This window comes from Acinonyx jubatus, chromosome B2 (assembly GCF_027475565.1).
Source record: "Acinonyx jubatus isolate Ajub_Pintada_27869175 chromosome B2, VMU_Ajub_asm_v1.0, whole genome shotgun sequence".
Classification (NCBI taxonomy): Eukaryota; Metazoa; Chordata; class Mammalia; order Carnivora; family Felidae; genus Acinonyx; species Acinonyx jubatus.
This window is the reverse complement of record NC_069385.1, coordinates 13,286,743-13,312,940: the sequence shown is the minus strand read 5'-3', so window position 1 is coordinate 13,312,940 and position 26,198 is coordinate 13,286,743. Positions and strand designations below refer to the sequence as shown.

General features: G+C 39.2%; 1 protein-coding gene and 1 non-coding gene across 11 annotated transcripts in view; both read right to left on the bottom strand.

The window, feature by feature from the left end:
- IPCEF1 (interaction protein for cytohesin exchange factors 1) overlaps positions 1-26,198 on the bottom strand; it is a 181,093-nt gene that overhangs the window by 25,765 nt on the left and 129,130 nt on the right. For all 10 annotated transcript variants that reach the window (XM_053222064.1, XM_053222067.1, XM_053222063.1 and 7 more), the window contains 5 exons: positions 24,542-24,615; positions 22,959-23,030; positions 17,893-17,951; positions 16,460-16,548; positions 4,781-5,153 (listed from right to left, as the gene is read on the bottom strand). In XM_053222064.1, coding sequence (XP_053078039.1) covers positions 4,781-5,153; positions 16,460-16,548; positions 17,893-17,951; positions 22,959-23,030; positions 24,542-24,615 — 667 coding nt within the window. The remainder of the gene's footprint in view (positions 1-4,780; positions 5,154-16,459; positions 16,549-17,892; positions 17,952-22,958; positions 23,031-24,541; positions 24,616-26,198) is intronic.
- On the bottom strand, positions 9,622-9,728 carry LOC113598937 (U6 spliceosomal RNA). The gene has a single exon (XR_003419704.1). It is a non-coding gene; the product is annotated as a U6 spliceosomal RNA (small nuclear RNA).

Below are 26,198 nucleotides of genomic sequence, written 5' to 3'. Positions count from 1 at the left end.
GAGAGAGAGAGACACAGATTCATGATTTATCCTATTGTAAATATTTATCCCTATTTTGGGATCACTTCTCAAATTATAGTCCAAAAAATGGGATCCCTGGGAAATCCAGGGACTGAATTAAGTAATGGAGATACAAAGAGCAAGCACTCTTCACCTTGACAGGCATACTACAGAAACCCTTTAGTTTCTCCTTTGCTTCCCATTTCCACTGCCACCCCAGCTACTCTAAAAGTTTCCCACTCTTCCAATTTCCTGTGTCCCCTTATATGTGTCTACCCCACATTCTAAAGTAGACATAATTTTTCTAAAGTATTGTTTTCATTATATGAGTACGCTGACCAGAAACAATCATCCACGATCTACTGAAATAAACTAACGACCAGCCCAGCATCCAACATCATCCAAATTTCTTTTCCATCCCTCTTTCTTACGGCCCCCCTCTCTGTGTGCAGACCCTCCCACCTGCATCACAGATTACTTAGATGTGACCTTCTCTGTTTTGAACGCCTGCTCTCCTTTAAATCCCTCGAGTACCTTCTATCTCTCTGTGGCACTTACTTTGCTTTCTTTTGTTAAATAAGTCTTATTCCTCCCATCTCCCCATCAGATGTTAAAATTTTTAGGCCAGAAGTTTTATCTTCTTCATCTGTGTCTTCCTGGTAGGACACGGTCATGAGTACGTGTTAGGTAGTCAAAAAAATAAGGCTAAATTGAATCGACTTCAGTATCCAACGTTTTTTTAATTATCCTCTTGCTTCCTAAAGAGACATGCCACATCATTTCTACAGTAACATCTGAAGTAGCTAACTCAAATAATGTAGCATCCATCCTGTCTGCACTCAGATTGTGTAAAAATTTTGGTAATGTTTACTAACTCTTAAAATCTGGTTCATTTATGTCCCATTCTTGAGATGTCATGCATGCTCTAGTATGCCTGTCTCTTCACTAAAAATTCTTTTAAGTCAACATGATGCCCAGATTGATTCTGACTGGCCTTTTACTTGACCATTTATTCACATAAATTGAGCGTTAGTCTTATTAGTGGTTATTCAGCTTTTCAGCATCCAGGGTGTGGTCACTCCATACCCTTTATGTAAGCATACATAAAATCATCTCCACATTGTCAGCATAAAGTAAATAGAGACATACATGTGAGTCATTATCACAGAGGCATAAGTACCAGGCCAAGTAACCTCTCACAAAAGAAGGAAACGATACAGTGTAAAACTGAGCTGAGAGGACTATTCCACTGACCCCATCACCTCTTTTCCCACTGTGCTTTGTGGAAAGACTCTGTGAGGAATCTGGATAGCTCTGGAACCCTGGAACTCCCAAAGCAGAAAGGCAGTAGGATGCAATTAACACCCTGCATTTTTTTATTAGCTCACACCACAGGGAAGAGATGTCTAAAAAGCCACTTAAATTCAGTATAAAATTCTAGCAACCACAATTGTAATTGCCTAACTGCAAAATATTTCTCTCATTGTCAAAATAAAAAGGAGGCTGTAATGCACGCTGTCTGCTTGTTTCAGGACGCAGTAACCTATAAGAATCTTTTCTAGGATACAAGCCTCATTCTCCAGCAAATGCATCTTGAGACTGCGACTTAATCTAAAATCCTAACTCCTGTTTTGGACTGTGTTGACATTCCAATCCCTGTCATAAAAACACCCTGAACAATATTTCAGACACAGGAACTTCAGGGCTTTTCCTTTTTTAATTGGCAGCTAAAAAGAATAATTTTTAGAAGCCACAGAAGTGAAAAGCTACCTTATTCTCCAACACACACGTTAAAAAAAAAAAAAGCATAATATGCAGACTGATTACTCAACAGCAAATCATCACAAACGCAAAAAAAGACCTGGTCTCTGTTTCCATAGCAATGACTTTATGTGGTTTAACTCTTCTGGGAATTTAACCAAATCCCCAGCAGCAGGGGAAGATCATCAGCAAAAATTTTGTAACATATGGCAACTGCCAACACATCGGTGAGGGAAAAATACTTTTATTTTCTCCTCCTTTCTACTGAGAGGAATACCTTCATGTCAAGCAGTCTGAAGAAGCACAGAGATTTTGTCAGTCAATCTGCACTTAACTCAAAATTTAAAAATACCAGGTTTCTTCTTCCTTAGACTAAAAGAGACATTGGTCCCCAGCCAGCTCTGCAGCCCCTGCACTCCCAGAATGACATGGACAAGAGCTGCATGCATCTTCTCATGACTCACAGGTTATTCGTCCTAAAGAAAAACTTAATCCGCAGGGTCATCTCTTAGCAAAGAATGCAAATGGAATTTTATTCTCTATTTTGCTTTTAAAGCCATCCTCATTTGGGGGTGGTGTGTGTGTGTGTGTGCGTGTGTGCGTGTGTGTGTGTGGAAGAGAGACAGAGAGAGCACACGTGCACGCGTGCATACATGACAGGTTTTAGTTCTACGCATGGCCCCATGAGTAAAGTAAGAGTTTTCACCTAGAAAATAATAGATGTGCTACTTTGCATGATTTTCTTTAGTTCAAGCAGCCTTGTATCTGGAAGCCTCTTCCAAGTATCAAGTTAGAGGCCATCCAGTTCAAGATACTTAAATCCTCTCTTCAGCATATCTTTGTAAGAAGAAAAATTGTGATCAATAGGTGATATGCAATTAAAACCCAATGAAAATGGTTGTCTCAGAATGAGGAAAAACCTCCAATGACAAGGAATGCACTACTTTCCAAGAAACCCATTCAATCTTCAACTGTTTTCAACATAAAAAAGAAGCTTATTTTTTTATTTTTTTTTTTTAGAGAGGGGGGCACACGTGCATGCAAGCTGGGTTGGGGCTGGGGAGGAAGAGGAGCAGAGAGAGAGAGAGAGAGAGAGAATCTTAAGCAGGCTCCACACTCTGCAGAGAGTGCCACGCAGGCTTGATCCCATGACTCTGGATCATGATCTGAGCTAAAATCAAGACTCTCAACCAACTGAGTCACCCAGGTGCCCCAATTAAAAAGAAGTTTCTTACGCTGCATTTCAAACTACCTCCTTTTTACTTGCACCACTAGCCGCACAATCTGCATCGGTTTTTACTTCCAAGGAGACAGAGATTACGTCCAACATTTCTTCTACACAACAGCACCTCTGAAACCAGAGGCCAGCTTGTGTCTACTGTTTTCCATTCTTCAGAGTTCACTCGTGACTCCCCCTATACTCCTCATTGTTGTTTCCATTCTCCTCCTTGTCCCACTTCCTTCGCCTATAGACATAGGCGTAATTTCATAGGAGTAAGACATAGGAGTCATTTCACTAATTACTTCATTCACTCCACTTTTTCAAATGTAAAGCAGATCACAGGCCTAAAATTAGGGGTATTAAGCAAAAAAGGCCATGAGTAGCCAGGCAGGTAACTCAACTGCGTGAAGTATTTGGATAAGGCCACAGGCGGTGGTGACAACCGTGGTGACTTGGCGAGTGGAGTCCCCAGCCTGAGCGTTCCAATTTGTATATTTCAAAATACTGTGTACACACACACACACAACTGGGCCTGCAGTTGTGATACTTGGCTCAAATTACCCTGACACCAAACATTAAATTAATAGGGTATTATCTGGAGATTTGAGGACTGAAAGAAACTTTCCCTGATCAGGCTAGGGAAGAGGGGAGAGCAGCCATCTGTGTTTTCGGGCCACTCTAGAAATGTTATCCTGAGAATTTCACTGGTCAACTTTTTCTCACTAGTACACTGAAAAAAATACAAACCAAACTCAACATTCTCTCATTGCTCAGTATCTTTTGATCAGGTAAGCTTGTTTTATACCTGAATAAATAAATAAGGTACAGACTATCCAAAAAGATGCATCATGATTGAAAACAAAACAAAACAAAAAAAAAAAAAAGCGTGTCTGAACAAAAGATAAAGACCAATTATCACAGAGTATTAAGGAAGTTCACATTATAGGGACGCCTGGGTGGCTCAGTGGTCTCAGTCGGTTAAGCATCTGACTTCGGCTCAGGTCATGACCTCACGGTTTGTGAGTTCAAGGCCCACGTCAGGCTCTGTGCTGAGTGTTCAGAGCCCGGAACCTACTTCAGATTCTGTGTCTCCCTTCTTCTCTGCCCCTCCCCTGCTTGCGTTCTGTATCTCTCTCTCTCTCAAAAATAAAACAACCATTAAAAAATTAAAAAAAAAAAGAAAGTTCGCATTATTAATTTCTACACTCCATTAACTCTTCCCTTTGCTAAGACTTAAATTATTTTATTTCAAAAGCATAAACTGTGCTCACCTTTGTGTTTGAAAGTTCTAGTGCTGCCTTCCAAAGTACATGAAAGTTGTCTGTCTTCCTTTCAACCACACGGGCACCTTCAGAAGCCAACCAGCAAGGACCCAGACCTTGACTGTGGTCATGGTCCAGGGAAGGTGATGGCTCTCCATTTGTTTGGAGCCACAAAGACAATGTTATAAGTATCAATTTACAAAATCCTGATCTAATCACCACAGGCTCCAGAGCATAGGACATGGGACCAAAAAGGAGTCAAGGGTTTCCTCAGATTGGTGGGAAATCGCATGTCTCATACCTGTAAGCATTTGGCCAGTAACACTTACAGTGGGTGATTAATGGCCTTGAAGCTGGAATCTTCCACATACACTCTTTTTCAGAAGTAACCCCTGCGCTTAGCCCCACCTGACTGTTTAATTACTGAATTATCATTCATGCCTTTAAATGTTCTTTTTACGAATTAACCTTCGAGTTCCACATCTATACACAAATATTCGCTCTCTAGAGAAGAGTAAACAACGTCTTGGTTTACCTCTGTCCGCCATCTTTGATCCAGTGGGCTTGTCTGGGACAGTAAGATGGTCCAGGTTGCTACTCAATGAAGAAGTGTCATCACTAGACAAAGAGTTCAAAAATTCACTTTCCGATGTGGCACAGCTGTTTTCCAGGGCTTTGCGACTGTTTGCCTCTGAGGGTGCAGGTGAGTGAACATTTACGGCAAGTGTTATAGACTGTCCCTCATCGTCAGCAGCAGCAGAACTATTAACTATGTCGATCCAGGACTGTCTTTCTCTAGATAAGGAGGAGGCCAAACTGCTGTGTGTCTTTCCTGTATTTTCCAAGGAAGAGGAAGAACGTGACGTGTCACTCAGTTTGGGTGAAGATGAAGATGCCTGCTGTGTAGCCTATTTCACAAATAAAACCAAAAGTGAATAAAATAAATCATGATTCAACCAGCACTCTCTACTCTCCATTCTCAGTGAAGGTACCCCAGTGTGTCAAAAACAAATTATTAGTAACAAATCATCTTAAAAAACCATTCACACGTTTTGGGTTTTGTTTTTTGTTTTTTTTTCATTTGTCTTACCAACTATGATTCAGAATAAAAGCTTTTTTGTTCTTGTATTTAAAACCCCCTTTCTGATACAGGAGTGCTGATGCATAGGGGCACTTGTACCCCAATGTTTATAGCAGCACTTTCAACAATAGCCAAAGTACAGGAAGAGCCTAAATGTCCATCAACTGATGAATGGAAAAAGGAATTGTGGTTTATATACACAATGGAATACTACGCAGCAATGAGAAAGAATGAAATATGGCCTTTTGCAGCAACGTGGAGGGAACTGGAGAGCGTTATGCTAAGTGAAATAAGTCATACAGAGAAAGACAGATACTATATGTTTTCACTCTTACGTGGATCCTGAGAAACTTACCAGAAGACGATGGGGAGGGGAAGGAAAAAAAATAAAAGAGGTTAGAGAGGGAGGGAGCCAAACCATAGGAGACTCTTAAAAACTGAGAATAAACTGAGGGTTGATGGGGGGTGGGGGGGAGGGGAAAGTGGGGGATGGGTACTGAGGAGGGCACCTATTGGGATGAGCACTGGGTGTTGTATGGAAACCAATCTGATAATAAATTTCATATTAATAAAAAAAATTAAAATAACTCCCCCTTTTTTATTCAAACAGCTGAAGACACCACATTTAACTTTATATCTCGGTGATACAGAAATAGCTGCGTTGACCTTGCACAAGACATTCATTCTCAGACTTCATGTGAGGATTATTAGTACAATCCCTTTTTGTTCTGTTTGAGTTAAGTTTGCTATAAGGGAAAAATTACAATTTTTAAGCATCGTCATTATTTAATTTGAAGACTCTTTAACAGATCACAGCAAAGTTCATTATGAAACTGTTACAAAGACTTGATAAAATACACTGACAGATAATTCATCTGTTTGTATTCTGTATTTCCATTAGTTGCCAAAAGGAGTGGGGTTAAGATTAAATTTTTTTTAATTTTTTTAATCTTGATTTATTTTTGAGAGATAGCGTGTAAGCAGGGAGGAGCAGAGAGAGAGGGAGATACAGAATCTGAAGCAGGCTCCAGGCTCTGAGCTGTCAGCACAGAGCCTGACATGGGGCTTGAACTCACGAACTGTGAGATCATGACCTGAGCCGAAGTCGGATGCTTAACCAACTGAGCCACCCAGGCGCCCCAAGATTAAATTTAAATTTAAATTCCATTCTACTACTTATGGATCTACAGCCCATGTTTAACTAACATGCTGGGGGTTCAGTTGTATGCTATCATGTCTTCTTAAAGAAGATATTAAAAAAACTAAACTAGTTTAAAAAAGAATCGAAAGAAAAATGTATGATATTTATATCCATGTGACAAGAACCAAGAACTATGATGCCATTTTCCAAAACCAATTTGTAGAACTCTGAATTCTCTGTTTTAGGATCTGAAAGATCTCCATGACACAATTTACCCTATCTTCAATGCTCCCTAGAAATGTAAAAAGCCTCTTTGGGGAATTCTTTGAAATACTGAAGGATATTTTGAGCAAAGAGTAGATTGTAATCTATCACTGTATTCTCACTGATGGAGCAACAAGTCTTGACAAAGGTAATTAAGAAAAAGAATTCACAGAAAGAAAAGTTTCAGCAAAAGCAGACGCCAGACAGGAAGCAAAATACTGAGTGAAGACCATGGATGTAGACAAAGTACATATATTTAAGCCCTCCAATATCATGGAGAATCACATTCTTTAGTACATGCCCAGCAACCACTCATGACTACATAGATGAAATCATGTTAACTCACTAGCTCTTTATAATTTAAAACCTTTAATAAACTTTCACCAAAAAAGACAAGAATCCATTTGCAAGCTCTTCATTCATTAAAAAGAAACCAAAAACTGTACCTAGACTATGAGAAGTGGGTTGATGATATAGGATCTTCTGAAAGCAGATCCTAACACACAATGCAAGAGTGGATAACATTCTTTGGCAAAATGCTCATCTGTCCACGGCGAAAACATCAACGCAGCATCGCCAATCACTGCGTTGGAAAGGACTCCATATATTCTGAGATTTTATCCTTGATTCATTTTGATGGTAAAATATATGCCTTCCTTTTTGGAAAATGGTGATGGTAGATATTAGTTTTGTCTTTTTTAAGTTTTTTTTAATGTCCTACATAGCTAAATAAAGATCTGGCAACCATATGTTGTTCCTTCCTTTTTAATTTTATTGGTCAATAAAATCCACAAATCTAGACAACAGAGACAACAGTGCTCTATGGGTCACCCTGTATCTCCAATGGCAGATGAGACAGAAAAGCCATCTTATAGTTCAGTTTTGTTATGTCATCCTGTGGGATACTGTGTCAATCTCAAGCATTCAAAAGTCCAAAGAAGTGGTAGGGAAAAAAATTGCTAGTGAGAAGAAGCCAGAGAACAAACTAGGATTTTCTCCCCCAAATCTCAGAATCATTGCAACTAACTCAGAATGGTTGATTTTGTTCCCAACCAGTATGTCCCCAAGAACATATTGGGGACATTTTGCAGATTCTAAACTCTGTGTTCTGATGGGAACAGCCAGTATTTACCCAACGTGTGCCCAATTGGCTGAATACTAGACATACGTTGTCAAACAATCGATAGATCCACTTTTTAGCAGCATGACATTAAAATAGCCAGTTGAGATACTAACTCACCACGTACATCTTATTAACAATGTATTTGCACAGACATAAAACTTTCCATTCAAGAATGTGTCAGTGAGTTGGGGAATCGGGTGCCTTAAATCACGGAGACGATTTAACAACTAAGAGATCAAAGATTTGCAATTCACTAAATAAAACCTTAGTTATCTAGAGGAGACAGTGCACACCGCCACCCCCCAAGCTGTCGAATAAATGCCAAGACTGGTTTACTCATTAGAATGAGCTACAAAATACATATTAACAAAAATACCATTCAGGCCCAGTCCTGACACGTTCCCCTATTGTGAGCTATTTTAGTAAAACTTGGCTTTGGTGGAGTCAGCCTCCTTTTCTGAAAAGAGAGCATGTGCACGCTTTTCCTGTTGCCCTTGCGGATACTACTGTAATTTGATTATAGCAAATGGGCTGTTTAAGCAAAAGCCTGCACACATCACTGCTGTGGCACTTTCCACAAACTTTTTTGGACCTCAAGGAAAGGTCCTTGAGGACCAAGGAAAGACATGTTCATTGAGCATCAGAAACTTTGGGGAAGTATATTTCTTTTTGAGGTACTACTCCCAACACATCCAACTCAAATGCTTTCAATCCACTGTCTTTGCTCTTGCTCCATGTAACAACTACAAAATTGATTTTTAAAGGGAAAAAAGAGTGAGCAAGGGGAAAAAAGGAAGAACAAGAGAGAAGGGAAAAGAAAACGAGAAAAAAAACGATGTGTATCAGGTCAGAACGAGTTTTTATCAGAAGAGAGATGAACAAAATATGAATCAACGTGAACCTGGAATGCTGTGACAGAGGAAGGAACATGAAAATGTACTTTATAAATAGATACTGTGGTGCTACATCATGCTTCAGTATTTCTACCATTCTGTAGGAACCAAAAGCCACAAGTCAAACAGGGAACATTTAGCTCAGTGCCTTCTATGAACCATCCATGTCCTATACTCATAAAACTTCTCACAGCAAATCAAATGAAGGTAGAAAGAAACGACAGTCTCTCCTCTTCACCCCACCTCTGTGTGATGAACACGAGCCCATCCTTCAGTATCAGTTCAAGGACTGGCTCCACATCCTTTGGTGGCCTCAGGGCAAGATGGCTACCTCTGCCTGGTGCTCCCGGGCTTGCTTCTGTCACACCAGGCGGAATGTCAGTTTATTTGTCAACTCATACCGTAATCGCCCATTGACTTGCTCATCTTTGTTTTTGGTGAGTTACTTGAGAATAGGCTGTTTTGTAGTTATTTTTGCATCTTTGTGTTTTACATCTATACCTGACCCACAGTTGCTAACAAATTAATACCATTAAAAAGTGGTCTAGAAGAAAAACAGCCCAGAACAGTTCAGTCTCTTTCTGAGGAGCACCCTGAAATTCTCTGCAGATTTGCTACAAAGGATTTACCTTAATCCCAGGATCTATGGTGACTGTTACTGACTGCACTGCAAACACCCCCAAAAGATGTTCTCATAATCTTAAACAAAATTATAGTGTTATCTATTAGAAGTTAATAATTGCATGGTGGTTCACCCATTTCAGAACATTTGGGTTTTAAATATTTTACTTTTTAATGAGAAAATTAAAGACATTTTAAAAATCTAAGTTTTAATGAAGAGACTATATATAACTAAATTAAAAAGTCAATACTGCTTTTTCTCATATTCTTCACAAATTTGCGCATCATCCTTGCACAGGGGCCATGCTAATCTTCTCTGTACCATTCCTATTTTATGATATGTGCTGCCGAAGCCAGCACACTTTTTCCCATTTTCTGTAGATTATTTTTATTTAAATTCCAGTTAGTTAACATACATTGTAATATTAGCTTCAGGTGTAGAATTCAGTGATTCAATACTTACATAGTTTTATTTATCAAAGAAGCTTAGTTCAAATGCTCATCAGCTCTACAATATTTTTCTTTGAATTGTTTAAAAACAAATTTGACATAGGGAAAAATAGTCTGAGACAGCCACCAAAAGCCTGTAATTAGGAAGACGTGAGTCAGCCTATAAATTTTAAGCAACATTAGTCAAAGTATATTTAAAAAAAAAGAAAGAAAATACAGGAATTACTTAGGACTAAACATAACAAAATCAAGTGAGAAAAAAAACAATGTATACAGGGTTTCTTTTCTTTTATTGGCCACACGAATAAAAACAGATCAGTCAATTGCTGCTAAACCCTAGGAAGTATTGTTTGTATTTCTACCGTATCCTAGCAGGAAGCATTTCTCTGAAAGCTCAAAGACTTTGCAGAGCACACCCCCCCCCATCCTCCGGCCTCCCACATGACCTTGGGCCATGAGGTGACAGAGGACCTGCTCCTCACTCCAATCCCTGCCATCCAAGTGACCTTGCAGAGGACACTTTATCTCTACGTCCTATTCCTTTGACTTCCTCCTCCCACCATTACCCACCCCCCTCTCTATCCCAGGCCATCTTCCAAACAATTAGAGTGTTTCTCAAACATAAAATAGATCACAATATTCCCCTGCTGAGAATCCTCTAAGAACTGCCCATCACAAGTAGAAAAATAGCCACAGTCTTCATTATGGCTGAGAAGGCCTATGTGGACTCCCTATCTACCCCGCCCCCCAGCGACATCTCCTTCCACCTCCCCGTCCAGTCCCATCAACTTTCTTTCTATCCCTTGAGAACAGGTGCCTTCTGCCTGAGAGGCCCTCTCTGTGGACTTCTGGTTGGCTGCTTCCTTCTCACCATTTTGGTGTCAGTTCAAACATCAGCAGGCTTTTCCCTGATTGTCACAGGCAAAGCAATGCCCTCCCAACTTGACTCCAGTCACTCTCTAACACATCACCCCATTTTAGCTTCTTCATAGTATTTATCGTTACTCAAGACTATTTGTCTGAATCACAAGTTTATTGTGCCTCTTCCTCAACTTAGAACTTAAGATGCTCTGGGGAAAAGATACAGTCTAGTTCAATCCAGCATTCCCTTATCTGCAACAGTACCTCGTACATGGTCGACACACACACAAAAATGCATTAGCTGCCTGCCTGCCTGACTCAGATTCATCACAAGGAGCACATGGGATAACAGGAAAGGATATTCTTAATAAAAGGTGAACTTCAGCTTGCAAAGGCTACCTGTGACAGTTCTATTTATTTCTCTTCGGCTTCCTCATTTGTTAAATGCAGAATGTGAAAGTCTAATGAAACCATCCTCCTCAAAGCCATGTGAAAGTGCTAGAGACGTGTAAAGTAGGGATGTTCTAATTCACATTGGGAAATATCTGTAGAGTAACAAATCTGCAGAGAACGTGGATGAAGTTACAATCACCCACTTGCCCGTTTATCGGTCCAATAAAAAAATATTTATTTCACTTCAAATATGTGTTATGAAAAAAGGTGCCTCTTCCCTCCAAAAAAAAATGCACTAGGAACATAAAGAGTTCAGAAGAGGGCAAGATTAACCTGATTTAGAGGACCAGGGAAGCTTTACTGAGGGAAGTCATATTTGAATGGGAGAAAGTGGAATGGGGTGGGAGAAACAGTTCCCACAAGCAGAGAAAGTTTATCAATACGGCGCAAGAGGAGGAAAGTCTGGAAAGTTCTGGGGAGACAGCGGGCAGTTTACTGGGCTGCTGACAAAGGAGGAATCAGCAACAAGACTGGAATGGCAGCCTGAGGTAAACCCAAGGGCCTTAAATGCCATGCCAACAAGTGGAGAATTAATTTGATAAGCCATGAAGAGTCACTGGAAGGTCCTGTGCAGGTGAATCAAGACCATCAGAACTGCGCTTTGGGAAGACTAATTTGGAAGTGGTTTTTAAGAGGAGGGGGACATTAGAGACAAGGAAGAAAAATAGCCCGCTCTATGACTCGGGCAGGAGCTACTCCAGGCCCCAATGAGGGTAGCAGCCGTGGGAATGTAAGGCGTCAGGGGCAGCCCCATGCCTTGTGAGGGACCGCCAGAGGAGGCGCCTGAATTAGACTGCTGAAGCAGAGATGCAAACGCTAACTTCAGAAGTCTTGAAGTCAGTTAAATGGTCAACCAGAGAGCTTGCGATAACTGTATCTTCAGGAGAGAGGACGACTTTTCTTTCTACCTTTACCTGGCTTGTTTTTGAAGTCACTGATAACTTTTCATACAACGATCTCACTTGCAAGCATTTCTATTATTTTATAGAGTACATGCAGCGAAAGATCAAGTGACGTTTTGTAAACAACTGTGCGAGATTCATCCTACCAAGATTAAGTGTGAGTTTTTAAAACTGACTTAACCCCTTTCAGTGTCTAATCTTTGACTTCTTCTTCTGCCACTGACCAAGAAGCCGCAGTTTACAGGGTTTGTTTTTACTCACTGCTTCTTTGGTTTGCTTTAGATTTTTTTTCTCATCATTTGGAGCAAAAGGAATTGTACTTCGAAAAAGCATCAAACGTGAGGACCCTCATGTTAAAATAATCTGCAGGAGCTGTTTGAAGCTGTTTGAAGTTGAAGATAAACATTTATCCTCTCCGTTTTTCCGCCTATCTGATCCACCTATTGGGTGGTCTGCCAAGTTCAAAATCCACCCATTCCATTTTTCAATTATGCCATGACCTGCATCACCACCGTCTCTCACACTAGACCACTGCAATCCTCCCTTTTCTTTGCTTCTATCCTACACCCTGCCTCCTGGAGTCTGCCCCCACACAGTAGCCCGAGTGGTCCTTTTAAGATGGAAACTGATCACATCACTCCTCTGCTCAAAACTCCCAAAGGCTCCCTAAGTAACCCAAAGCATCAAAGTCCTTAACTGGCCCTGCATGGTACGGCCACCACTACCCTCCAACCTTACTTCCTGCTATCCCTGCTCCAGGGACACTGACTTCCATGCGCTGCCACCTATGCACCAAGGAGATCTTTGCTTGGAAGACTCCTTCCCCGAACACCTGGCTGCCTCTCACACCACGTTTCTGTGGTTTTGCTCAAACCTCAGCTCTCACTCAGGCCTATCCTGGCTGTTCTATTCACAACACAGCCCAACTTCCAGCACTCTTATCTCCCCTCATCCACCATGCTCCACTTCTACTGACACAGCAGATAATTTACTTATTATGTTGACTATTTCTTAGCAGTTTCTCTCAACTAAAAGTTTGACTCCATGAAGAAATAAATCATTGTCTTTTTTATTCACTCATGTCCCAAGTATTTAGAACAGTGACTCTCAACAAAATTTGTTAAATGAATGAATAAGCATATAAGCATAGGTTAGGTTACCAATGCTTTTAATAATTAAACTTAGAGGAAAAATATGTATAACAAAGTTTTAATGATGGTTAAGCTCTTAAGTCACTTTGTAACTTACAACCTTATTGAGTTTAAAAAATGAATGAAGTCAATTCCTTTTCTGCCCTTTTGTGGGTTTCAAGGAATCATAAATCTCAAGGAATCGTGGATACTGATTTCTACAAAGCATCTTCCTAAATGAAATCTACAGAGTCCCATCTATTTTCAGTTTTTTTAGTAAGCCTGTCAAAAGGTCCCCATTTCTCATTTCTCTGGATGGATGCCTATCCATCCTGTGAAGTCTTCTCAAGGAGAAGCAACAGAAACAGAAACCTCTTGTTCACTCAGGGACAATCCCGAAGTGTTCTTTACTGTCTTGTGGAATGTGGTCCCACCCATTAGAAGCACAGGTCCAAATTGGTCTGGTGCTGAAATCTTACTGTTTGCAGCAAGCAATTAGAATTATTGGACACTGAATTAAATTTTTAATTCAAGAGTCTAATTTTGGGAGATAATTTTCCAGGAAAGTATTATTTTACACTTTTGAGTCATCATTCCAAAATGAAAGTTCACTACCCAAAATATTTTTTTTAAAGCAAGAACTTAGAGAAAAAAGTTTTTCCACCGTGGCTTATATTAACTCAGTCATGGCTAGCCTATGCCAGACTGAGCCAAAACAAAATGAGTTGATCCATGCTCTGGATCAAAGTTACCATGAAATTTTTGAATTTTCATCTGTTTAAATAAAAAGCTTAAATGGAATTTTAACCAAGTGTCTTGCATGTCTGTTTTTCAGAAACAAGAGGAAACAAAAACAAAATCTGCCTGGAAAATATGTGAACAGGAGGAACATATTCTGTTTCTAAGGAAAATAAAATCTAACTGTTCAACATTTATCTATTTCCAATACATTTCTTCATAAAAAAAAAATGTTCGCCTTAGTGGCCTTCCAGAAAATGCTCAACTTAAAACTGTAAGAAATACTATTTGATTGATGACTCAGAAAATTCTAAAGACTTCCCACTTCAACGACCTCACTTTCTGGCAGCCCCCTCTGCACCCCTTCATTTCTTTGTTTTGAAACAAGCATTCTCTGAGCTTCTACTATAACATCAAGACCATCATTGTGTAATGCAATGGAGTCCTGATCCCTCATCTACGAAGACAATCTGGTTGTTTTTACTTTCATCAAGGCGAGTTCTAGATGGTTGACAATGCTCTTAGTAATCTGTGATGCTAGTGTGCCACTATAAAAATGAAAATCACAGTATTTTAGAACTGAAATAAATCATGTCAGAGTCGTATGTGGGGGGGACAGTAGGAGGCAGAGAGAATTTCAGGAAGAGAAGGTTGGAGGACCCACCAAATTATTGTGTGTTACAGGTTAAAATAGGAAAGAGAGAGAAGGCAGAATAGGCAGAGGTAGACAGACAGAGACAGAAAGAAGAGAGACTGAAGCAGAGAGAAACTAAACAAATATACATGCTACTCTGTTAAACCAGAAAGCCACATCTATTTAGTCTTTTCCAAATTTAGAAAGTGATTTTAAAAGAAGAGAAAGACGACACTAAGGAAAAGTTATGAATATGTTAACATAGGATATATTGTAAGTCTAGTTCAGAAATCAGTCTAAATTTTACCAGATTCAAAGTTTAAATTTATTTATATCTTGCTTAATTTTAGCTAGCCCTATTTCATAGAAATTTTAATAAACATACTCATTCAACAAATACTTCTTTCTGGACTTGGTTGTTAGCCAAAAAAACTAGAAAAGGGACCACAATTCTCCACTGACAGTAGGTGAAAAGCATAGAAGTCATTATTTAAAAGCTATTTAATAGCCTACATCCAGAAACTGGCAAGATACAAATAAAGATGAAAACTTCATCACACAACATAGAAAATTCTGGCAAAAGAGGTCTGGCAAGTGAAGGAGAGGCTGTAATCTATCAGAACCTATAATTACTTGGGTGCATGGATGGACAAGTGCAGTAGTAAGGTGGAAAGAGCATATGCTATAAAGCTAGACAGACCAGGGCTCCCATCTCAGGTGCTCCATATACTGCAAATGTGACCAGGTCATTCTACTTCTCTGAATCTCGGTTTCCTCATCCATGAAATGAAGATAACAATATCTACTTCCTCATGACCTAGCAATAGGAAACAATTTTTAAAATCAGAAACAAAAGCACAAACCACAACAGAAATAATGGATAAACCTGACACATTGAAATCAAGAATATCTGTCTATGAAAAGAAACCATGAGACAGAGTCAAAAAGTAAAAAAAAAAAAAAAAAGCCATGTAGCAGAAAAGGAGATGTGCCTTACTTCTAACTAAGGACCAATATATAGAATAATAAAGAAACTTTATAAATACAAAATAGTAATAGTAAGACAGCTAAAACTGTACTGAAGATTTTAACAGACTAAACAGAAAATCCAAAAGGCCAACAGATATGAAGAGATGCTTGGCCTCATTAGTAATGAGTGAAATGCTGATTAAATACTACTTTTCAGGATTATTTGAAGGGTAAATACATTTAACGCATCTACTTAAGTCCTGCCACATGATAGTTAGAAGAACCATAAATAAACCTCCTCAAAGATCCCTGCTTGAATCCTTCTAGGGGCCATCAATACAATGCCAATGAGCATCCAAATACAAAGCAACATGCCATAGTCTTAACATCCATTAATAACCTGAACTTATGTTGGATGCTTCCAAAGATAAGAATCAAACTTGAACTTCTCTCTAGTGAATACACAGAATCATTCCATGTGCAGATTGAATGCACTGACCCCACTCCTGGCCTCCTGATACCTTTCTGAATCCAGCTTTCTCTTCATCTACTGTCTTCGTCCTTTTTATGTTCATTTCACATGGATATAGTGCATGCACCCAGGACAGGCACTTTTCTTCTTTCCGAAGACCAGAAGGGTATAAATAAACATTACAGAACAAATAAATCTTTGCAAGCTTTGGCCCATCACCTAGAAGCCCTTTGCATTACCATGAGTCCTGTCAGCATGACACATCTGTGGGTCACACAAAAATCCACTGAGTTTGTCATACCTGGGGGGTGCTATGGAGAAGGCTCCAGATCAGCACCCCGAGAACAGTACTTGCTCTTTGGCAGGCACTTTAATTTAGCCCATTCTAAAAATTTACCGGTCAAAGTACATTCTACGCAACTGGAAGGAACGACATCCACACATTTCATTGTGACCAACAGACTAATCACGCTGGTACGTACCAAAGGAGCGAAAGTCTCCGCAGAGTAAGGAGGGGGTGGTGTCTCCACAGCTATTTCAGGGTCTTCCTGTTCACTCTCACTGTAGCATTCTATACAAAAATGAAAATGCTTAATGTTTCAACACTGTTGTCACCGATTCCAAAATGCATGAGCAGAGGTTTTTTTCCATCTGGCTATTGCAATTCCAATCGATTCAGAAAGGACTCATCTACTGAGCTACCTGGTGCCAGGGGATTACATAAGAGGGGAAAACATGAATAGCCATGTTAGGGTTTCTGCCCTTAAGAGGGTCCAATACATAGGAAGAGGACTGGCCATAGCTGTCCTCAATAATTCCTCAAAAGACGCATTGAGTCATATACTAAGAGAGCGTAAAATCAGTAGTGAGTAATTTTGATCATGGGAGCCATAATGAGCTAGAAAGGGCTGGATAAGTAAACCATCAATGGTGCACACAGAGTAATGGGAATACCACGTGGAGGGTGCAGGCTAAAAGTATATGGAGTTCTCAGGGATGTGGTGAAAATCGAAGCTGAAAGTTTGCATGAGGCCGTATCACAGAAGGCCTTACATACCAGGATTAAGGAGAAGGTTTTCATGTAGTGATTTTTCTCCTCACAATTTATAAACGCACTTCAAATATACAATGGGTATTTATGTCATGGAAAAGAGGACCAAGGAGATGGTTAGGATACTGATTTCACACTCTTATGTTGTAGTTCTTTATTGTTTTAAATCAAGTTGCCGCTTTCCCATTTCTGAATTTAAGCTTTTGTAATTTTTGTTATCCAAGGATACAACTCCCTGCATTTCAACTGCCAAATTTTATATGGTCTAAGCGTTTCAGAAATAGTATCAACTCTGTGACCCTGACACCTACAGCTTCCCTCTTCTCAATATTCAAGAGTAATTTCATCATTAAGAAGATTTCAACTCCTGTAGCTTTTGAACCCAGAGAGCTACAGACTGAGCTAAAAATATGGCCTGTGTCCCCATCTGACATTCAGGTTCCTAGCACAAACTTAGAGTAATTAGCCTCAGCACACACCTGGTGGAAATATTAAAACATCTGAGAGGAAATAGTGGGATGAAAGTTATCCATCTAGATCATGACAAGATCATGTCTCTGAGTAAGAATTCAGTGAGTGGGGCAATAAAACATTTGCATTGGCAGCTGTTTGAGATGTCAGCGAAGCCTACAGCTGCTAACGTGTGGGTGAAGTGTAAAAAGCATTCTTAGCCAGCATGGGAAGCTCTGTTCCATGTTGGTGAGCTCGTGTGAATACGTCTGCCTCGACAAATTTGCAGATGATTTTAAATGCCAAAGTAGGTTTCATTAGGACAAGACTATGCATAGAACTTGACATTGTATTTCCATTCTATCTCATCCAAATATTCTTGCTAAATTTTCAGAAATTTAAAATAGAACATACCTTCATCCTTTGTAACAGTTTCATGATGGATTACAGCTAATCCAAGCTTGTTTAACCACCTAAAATTCAAATAGCAAATAAATGCTTGACCAAAGACACTGGTCCCCTACCTATCTACCTTCCTCCTAGACCCTGAAGGAACATCTTGTGCCAGACATTATAATGCAACTGTCATAATTTACAGTCAGTCTAAACATTTGCAGAAACAGTTTAAGCCTTTAGCATTGAAACCTAAAACCTCAATATTTTCCTTACACAGGGCATTCTTTGTAAGACAAGAAACAAGATGGCCCATTATCCAGCTGACTAATGTGGGTAACTACATTAAATATTCTAAATATATAAACAAATATAACTTTTGCCATTGTGCATTTGAAATTTTTAGCAACCATCAAAACCCGTATCAAGCGCCTGGGTGGCTCAGTGGGTTAATCTTCCATCTTTGGCTCAGGTCATGATCTCATAGTTCGCGAGTTCAAGCCCCATGTCAGGCTCCGTGCTGACAGCTCAGAGCCTGGAGCCTGCTTCGGATTCTGTGTCTCCCTCGCTCTCTCTGCCCCTCCCCCACTCACACTCTGTCTCTCTCTCCTTCAAAAACAAATAAACATTAAAAAATGTAAAAACAAAACCTGTAGCACTGAATTTAGTTAACTTGACCATTAAAGTTCCATCTCTATAATTCTTAAAATGTAACTCTATTCCACAAAAAAATAAAGTAAGAAACAAAAGATGATCCATTTTCAAGCCAGGATTTTTATATTACTCAGTAAAAGATCTGGCCAGAGTTTGACAGGCATTCCTAAGCTGGGGAAATTTCTAATTCCTTGAAAAATTTTATATTAGGTAAAAATTGACCATGTCCTATCTTCTTACCGACTTATCATTTTACTGGCAATAAATTTCAACAAAACGTCAATAATAAAAATAGAACTAGATAAACCTTCAGGAACTCAAACTTAGCTCATGATTTCAGGCCACTGGAGGTCCATCTCAAGGGGTTACCCAGGAACATACTATATGATACAAATTCTTAAAAGTCACAAAATGGGTCAACTTTGTATGTTCCTAGCTATCTAACCTTCTATTTAAAGGAAAAATATTACTTTAGGGTAGTGATAATATGATTGATTTCCCAGTTGTTTCCAGTCTCCTAGATTTTTAGAAAGTATTCCATATTTTACATTCACATCTTTTTTGGAGAAACCAGTGCACTTGATAGAGGCCTAAGTCAACCAATATCAATGAAATAACAGCAAGAATGTGGTGCACTTACTGACTCACTCTTGCTTTCATTTCTTCTAGTCCTGTACTGCCTCGTGACTATTCAGCATGCTACACCCCCACCATTGCCTCAACACCACACACTCCCAAGTCTGCAAATTTCAACAAATTAGGAATCCTTACCCAACCCTCCATCTGCCATGGTCTTGCCATATTTATTTTCTATTAACAGGAAATATATAAATTTGATTTTTAGAAACAAATAAAATAGGCCTTTCTATAAGAAGGAAGCTGAACTTTCGCCTCATTTAAGAGCCCCTTCAACACCATGAAAGACATGAGCTCTTCAATGGCCACTTAAAACCAGACTGATACACAGGCCCAGATCAGGCCACGGGAACCACAAAGTGTTCATCAAGACCTGATAGAATAATAAACAACCAAAAAAAAAAAAAAACCAAAAAACAAAAAACAAAAAAAAACAGTAAATCACAGAAAAAAACCATAAATGGCTAATAAAGAAATAGAAAAAACTTATCAGCCTCAATAGTATTTTGGGAAATGCACATTCAAACACAGGAAAATATTCACCACCAGACTGGCAAAACTTTAAAATGCCATCGATTTCCAGAATTTAGGAGGAAACATTCTGATCCTTTGTTGAGTTGAACATCAAAATTGAGACAGCCGATTTTAAGCAGGCAATTTGATGATACTAATCAAAATGTAAATATCCACACCCTGAACCCAACAATTCGAATTATAAATGTCTATCCTGAAGACTACAAATAGATGTTGAAGAATGTTAACTCAGTAAGATTTTCAATGGCAAAAAGAAAAAACACTGATACAATATAATCATCTATTAATAGGAAAATGGATAAAGTATGGCACTAATTTCATCATTAAAATCAATGTTATAAATGAAGGTAATAAAGGCTTTGTGATGACCTGGAAAAATCCTAACACTGTTAATTAAAAAAAAACAAGTACAAAACAATATGATCAGCCAGATTCAATGTACTTTTAAAACTATATATTTGTACATGTACACAAATTGGTATGCAAAGAAAAGCATCAGGAAAGATATAGGTCAGTCATACTGTTTAAAGTGGTTAATCCTGGGGACAGAAATTGAATTGGAGGGTGAAGGTGGGGGTATGGGAAGGATTTCACTTTACATCCTTCTGTATTATAGAATTTTTTACAAGAATATATCTTAGGTGTCATCTAACTAAAAGAAACATTTTAAAGTACACTTTTAAAAACTGGTCAGGCAAACCACAATGAATGTAATGGCTCACTTTTAAAATACCAACATAAACTATTCTTAGTTTATACCGGATTTCATAATTGTATACTGATCCTCTCCCCCCCTCCAAAAAAAAGCATCTAAAAGTGAAAAAGATAAATTTTTTTAACATATCAAGACACAAATAGTTTTGAGCTCAGAATGCCTGAAAAGGCATTTCTAAGTTCCTTTCCAGAACACAGAAACACAGAAATATGGCAAAACACACGAATATTGACAATAAAGATTCCTCTCAGCACTTACCCAAAACTCGTGTCCTTTTAATTGCCGCCATTAGCTACTTGCTATGGAAAACGTGATTGTTTAGAATCTTATTTGACTGCTTTCCTTCTAGAACCCACTGGCTTCCCGTATCTCCTTTGCTAAGAACGTTTTTTAAAAACATCAAGGCAGTAAGAAAATTTCTATTTGTGGCTAAATAGATGGATGCACAAAAAGACTTATATTTACATAAATGAAGATGACAGATGTTTCCTGGGAGTTTGTTGTATATTAACTTGATGTGTTGGAGGAGCACAAGTGTTAAGAAATTGATATACAAAACAAGAAGGTTCTTCCCACAAACACTGTCTGAGAAAGGCAGCTACCAACCAGTCTTGGTTTAGAAACCAACTCGTCCATGACCCTAATTACTTACCCCTGTGCTTGTAAATTGAGGGTCCCTGCAGAACACAGCGTTTCTATTAAACATAATTACCTTTCCCTTCATCGTCCCTGAGTGAAATGTCACCACCCAAAAATGCAGTTTCCCAAGGAAGCAAACTTCTAAAACAGGACGCTGGTCTCCGCACGCGTCCAGATTCTCCACTCCCTCCCCCAGATTCTCTGCATCTCACAAAGAAATACCCAGCTACAGTATTTACTGGCTTAAACTGGCCATATCAGTAAGAAAGGGTGCTCTTCAGGTGCCGCTGCGGAAAAAATATCTTTAAATGCCATGTGCATAATCTTGTGGGAGAAGAGGGTTAACGTGGAGGCCCAAAGAGATTCCACACTGATGGCTATTAATGCCACCAGAGGCCAGAAAGGACCACTGGGGATTAATCCATGGCTCAGCTCCAGACTGACCCTCAGTATCATGGGGCTCCAAGTACTGCTGGGTAAGACGTTAAGCCTTTCACACACCACTGACACACCTAAGGCTTGCTAATCAGTAGGATTTAGTTACCAATACAAATAAAAAGAGAAATAAAGAGCTTTGTGAGTTTTTTTTATCTTCTTGTGGGCATCTGCTTTTCTCCTTCTCAGGCACTTGAGAAAGCTAGGCGGAGAAAGCTAAAATCAGAGGGTAGAAACAAACGTCTCTCTTCATTTAAGTAAATACAAGTCTTGTCTGAAAGAATTAATTTGTCAATTCCTTGCCTTGTTATTTAACATGGGCTTTCCCAAAGGTCTATAAAGAGCCATTCTGCCTTCATCTGAAGGTTGTGGCAGCGGCTTAGGGAACAGGTGAGAATGTTTCTAGCTAGATGAGCCTGCCAGGGGATATCCCGAAAGAAGGGTGTGTGTGTGTGTGTGTGTGTGTGTGTGTGTGTGTGTGTGTGTGTGCGCGCGTGTGTGTGTGCGCGCGCGCGCGCATGTATGCTTAACGTTTGGTGAAAAGCAGTTTTCTTTAGGTTTCTAGATCAAGACGGTGAAGAGAAATTATATAGAGCAGATTGCTCAAAAAATCATTATGTATAACTAAACAAAACAGATTAAACCATAAGCTCTTTGAATGAATTATGTATGTATTCTTTTATTTCTCTTGCTCAGGATCTGCTGCAATGGGACATATAGTAGGTATCCCACTGACACATTTTATTAGTTACGTAAAGGTAATAAGGAACACAGAATTCTGAGAATAGGGCTTAAGTTAAATAGAGGGCCCACTGATGCCTCAAGCACCTCAAGTATATATAGCCTCATTCAATTAGCAGCCATTGTGATCACAGCATAATCTAAACCAGTAGGGGATGGACTGGGGCTGGTAGTCCTCAGTGCATATATTCCACTTATTTAAACAGAAAAAAAAAACAGGAAATGGTGTCAGAGATATAAAATGTTATGTTAGATGTACTCCGGGCAAGGACACTTTACAAAATTTTCAGGCTAGAACATGAATTGTGATAAGCACGGAATCGTGATGATAATCACACAGCACATAAGAAATGTTATAGATATTTTTCACATAGAATTCTAAAAGCTGTGAGATCGGTCACAGTACTTTTAAGACTTTATCGCTGTGATGCTGATTCTCACTGTAACATTTTCTTATAATGACTTCTGTCTTTTCCTTTCTCAATTTAGTGGTTCCCTCTGAAGAATCTTATTACTTCTTCCTAAAATAGCCATTTTGATATATGTAGTTCTCCGAAACGCTTCCAAAGTCAGGGAAGAAAGCAAGAACACTTTAAGTGCCAAGGAAATTAATTTTTAAAGCAGCAGAAATAAATAAAACAAGAATTAATATGAACATAGACTTAAAATTCGAACACCTGACCAAAGTAATCTATTCCCATAAAGATTGGATTTAGCAATTTTCTCTACTTACACACTCATTTCCTGTGCATTTTCAGCTGCAAAATAAAAGGTCTTGATTTGTGGATGGCTGATCTTAAAAGCACTTGAAGGGGGGGAAGCACAGAAACATTAAGAAAAAATTAGTGTAGTTGTCAATGGGTTTGAAATGAAATTAAATATAAATATGGTCAATTCATCTGCTTTCTTTGTAAACTCGCAAAAAATAATTTAATTACGTTAAGTGCCCACTGTCTAACTCTTTCATGTAGAGAGCAGAGAATTAATTTATCATGTTGAAATATCCAGAATAGGACTGAGTCTTGGCCAGCCCATAGTTTCTATTTAAAACATACGGGCATATTCTTTTATTTTCGCTTGCTAACTGCTTTGCTATAAAGACAATATATTAAAATTTACAGTCTTAGAAGTGTCACTTCAAAATACTCAGATCAACTCCCTAAAGCAAAATACTTAATTCAGATTCAATGAAATACATACAAGAATTTTATACATCAGAAAATAATCAAGTATAGAACTTCTATACTGTGACAACACATCAAAAATCTTAACCCAAGCCACTGTCTTTGGGTAAAAGAAAAATATTTTTCCAGTTTAAAAGAAAAGTATAAAACATTGGAGATCAGCAAACAATGAAATATATCCCCTTCACCATTAGACCGGAAGTCCTGCAGTAGAGGCCAGGGTTTTGATAAATAACCAGTTCAGTCAAAACCACGAGAATCAACACCACCTCATGTATCACTGGATACGTGCAGCAAGACGAGACTGGCAGGGCTTAAAGCTAATAATTTTATTCATTTTCTTAGAAAAATCTAGTCAATTGCCACTACTTGTAACATAGGTCAGTAGGGAAATGCTTTTTCTGATAAGACAGAAAAAGATGTCAAAGGTAGGATAAGGAATAAGAACAAGAAAAAGGTGAGGAGGGCACATTTGCAAAATGCATTGGGATGCTACCACGGAAAAAGCACGTGGACGGGAGCATGGTTAGCTGGTCTGGAGCCAGCTCTCCTGTGATTTCTAGGCAAGCCCTGACTCTGTGCTGTTCCCTTGTCAGCACAACAAGGACCATAAGCTGGTGACTTTTTTGGTTCCTGTCTGTTCTCAATCTTTTGGACTTATATTAGGGCACAATCCCAAAGTCGAAAATATCTCAGAGAGTTCAAAATCCAGGATGCCAATGTGAAGAACTAAGAAAAAGAAACAGCTCTTGGGATCATATCTGCAGCTCTGGCCAGTCCTGTTGATCTGGTCATTCTCTTTAGAAAGACAAAATCTTGACATTTGATCTCCCAGCTAAACCTGGATGGGAGCTTGTTTTTCATTCCATCTCCAACACAGGTGTCAAAAATATGCCATGCCAAAGCTCCGTGGGGTTTTAAAATCCATCTGTTCCACAAAATGAAATTCCAGACAACAAGAGGTTAAAAGCTTAGACCACTGTTTAGGATGCCAACCCATGAAGTTCAAAATTCTCAAGACATTGGGTGTTACCATCACTAACTTCCAAGTCACCACATCACTCGAGAAATGAAAATTATTAAAGGAAGTTATTCTGGTTCAGAGTCTTATAGGAAATGATAGACAACTTACTGCTTTTTCTTGCATTCAGAAGCTCTCTCCACAGTGAAATCGGGCAGGTTGACAAATCCATCGGCCTTCTCTGCCTGAGAAAAACACATACAACAGATATGAATAAATGCATCAATCCTAGTAAGTTTATAGAGATCACATACATTGAATAGAGATCGTATAAATGCAAAGAAAGGCAATCAAAAGATACCTCCCCAAATCAGCACTGGACTTATCCAGATACGTATTTTATGAGAGAAAGTAATATTCTCTTGATAAGTCGTCGCAAATTGTTCCACGAGAAGTAACATGATACAGCTTAGGTATGGCCAACGTATGGCATGCACAGGACCTCGCCCACCCCTTTCCCGTCTTCCTGGAAAATGCCAGCTAACCAGTCAGAGCTCCACTCCCTGCTGAGTTAGTAGGCATCCCAATAAGCCAGTTCTCAAACTCCAGTAAGCCACAAGCACAGAAGGTAGAACGTAATTAGCATTCCAGCTTACAGGGGACAGAGGCCTGACTTTGGAGTTGGCAAATCGGGCTTCATCTCATGGAGCTACGACTCACTGGTGGTTCTAAGACTTAAAGGAGCTCAGATAAATAAAACGCTTAACAGTTACTCAACAAACATTAGTTCCTCTCCCACGTCTATAGGCTGTTCCAAAGAATTAAACCACAGAGCCATTCCTTGGAAAATCTCAGTTCGGTAATTCATTCTTAGGAGGCCTTTCTACAAAGGAAAGACGGCAGGAAAAAAAATGGCCCTTCTGAACATTGCCTGAATGTCACCTCCAAACACCAAAAATTGTATAGGACACGTAATTATTGTTCCACCTCTCTAAGAATTTGTTAATCTCTATGAACAAACTGTAACAACAATAGGAAGCTAGACTGCTGGTCCCAGATGGATCCCACATCTTCTTCCATCTATGCTCATATCTCTGAGTACGGAAATACAGTCCACAAGATTAATCGTAAGTCAATCAGTGCTTATTGGCAGAGGAGTAAAAACTTGATTTTGAAAATCCAATCTTAAATTTAAAAATCCACTAGCTATTAACTTAGCACCACGGGTCCTCCCCCTTCACTTTATCATCCTGCACCTTCCCTTTATCTGCAACCAGAGTGCAGCTCCTACTTTTCCTTCGGCAACATGAAACTGTGAAACATTTGAACCTCTGCCTATCCAACCTTCCCTCTCCTATAGGAGTTAATCTATCCAAACTCTCTGTTTGAAATGCTTTCATATTAGCCTCAAAACTCAATTCTAAAGGGAAATTCCTTCTTATCAAATGATGTATATATTTTTTCCATTCAGATTATCTCTTGTTTTTAATGCTTATTTATTTATTTCTGAGAGAGACAGAGTGATGAAGGGGCGGAGAGAGAGGGAGACAGAATCCCAAGCAGGCTCCGGGCTGTCCACGCAGAGCCCAACGCGGAGCTCGAACTCACAAACCATGAGATCATGACCTGAGCCAAAACCAAGTCAGAAGCTTCACTGACTGAGCTACCCAGGCACCCCTCAACTTATTGATCTCTTCATGAACTGTGTACTTACCAGATGATGGTTTCACCAATCCTATATCAAAAAAGAACGCAAAGTACTTAAAAAACATAGAGTGTAGATCAACTGTTTCTACAATCCACAACGCTTCCTGTGAACTCTCATCAG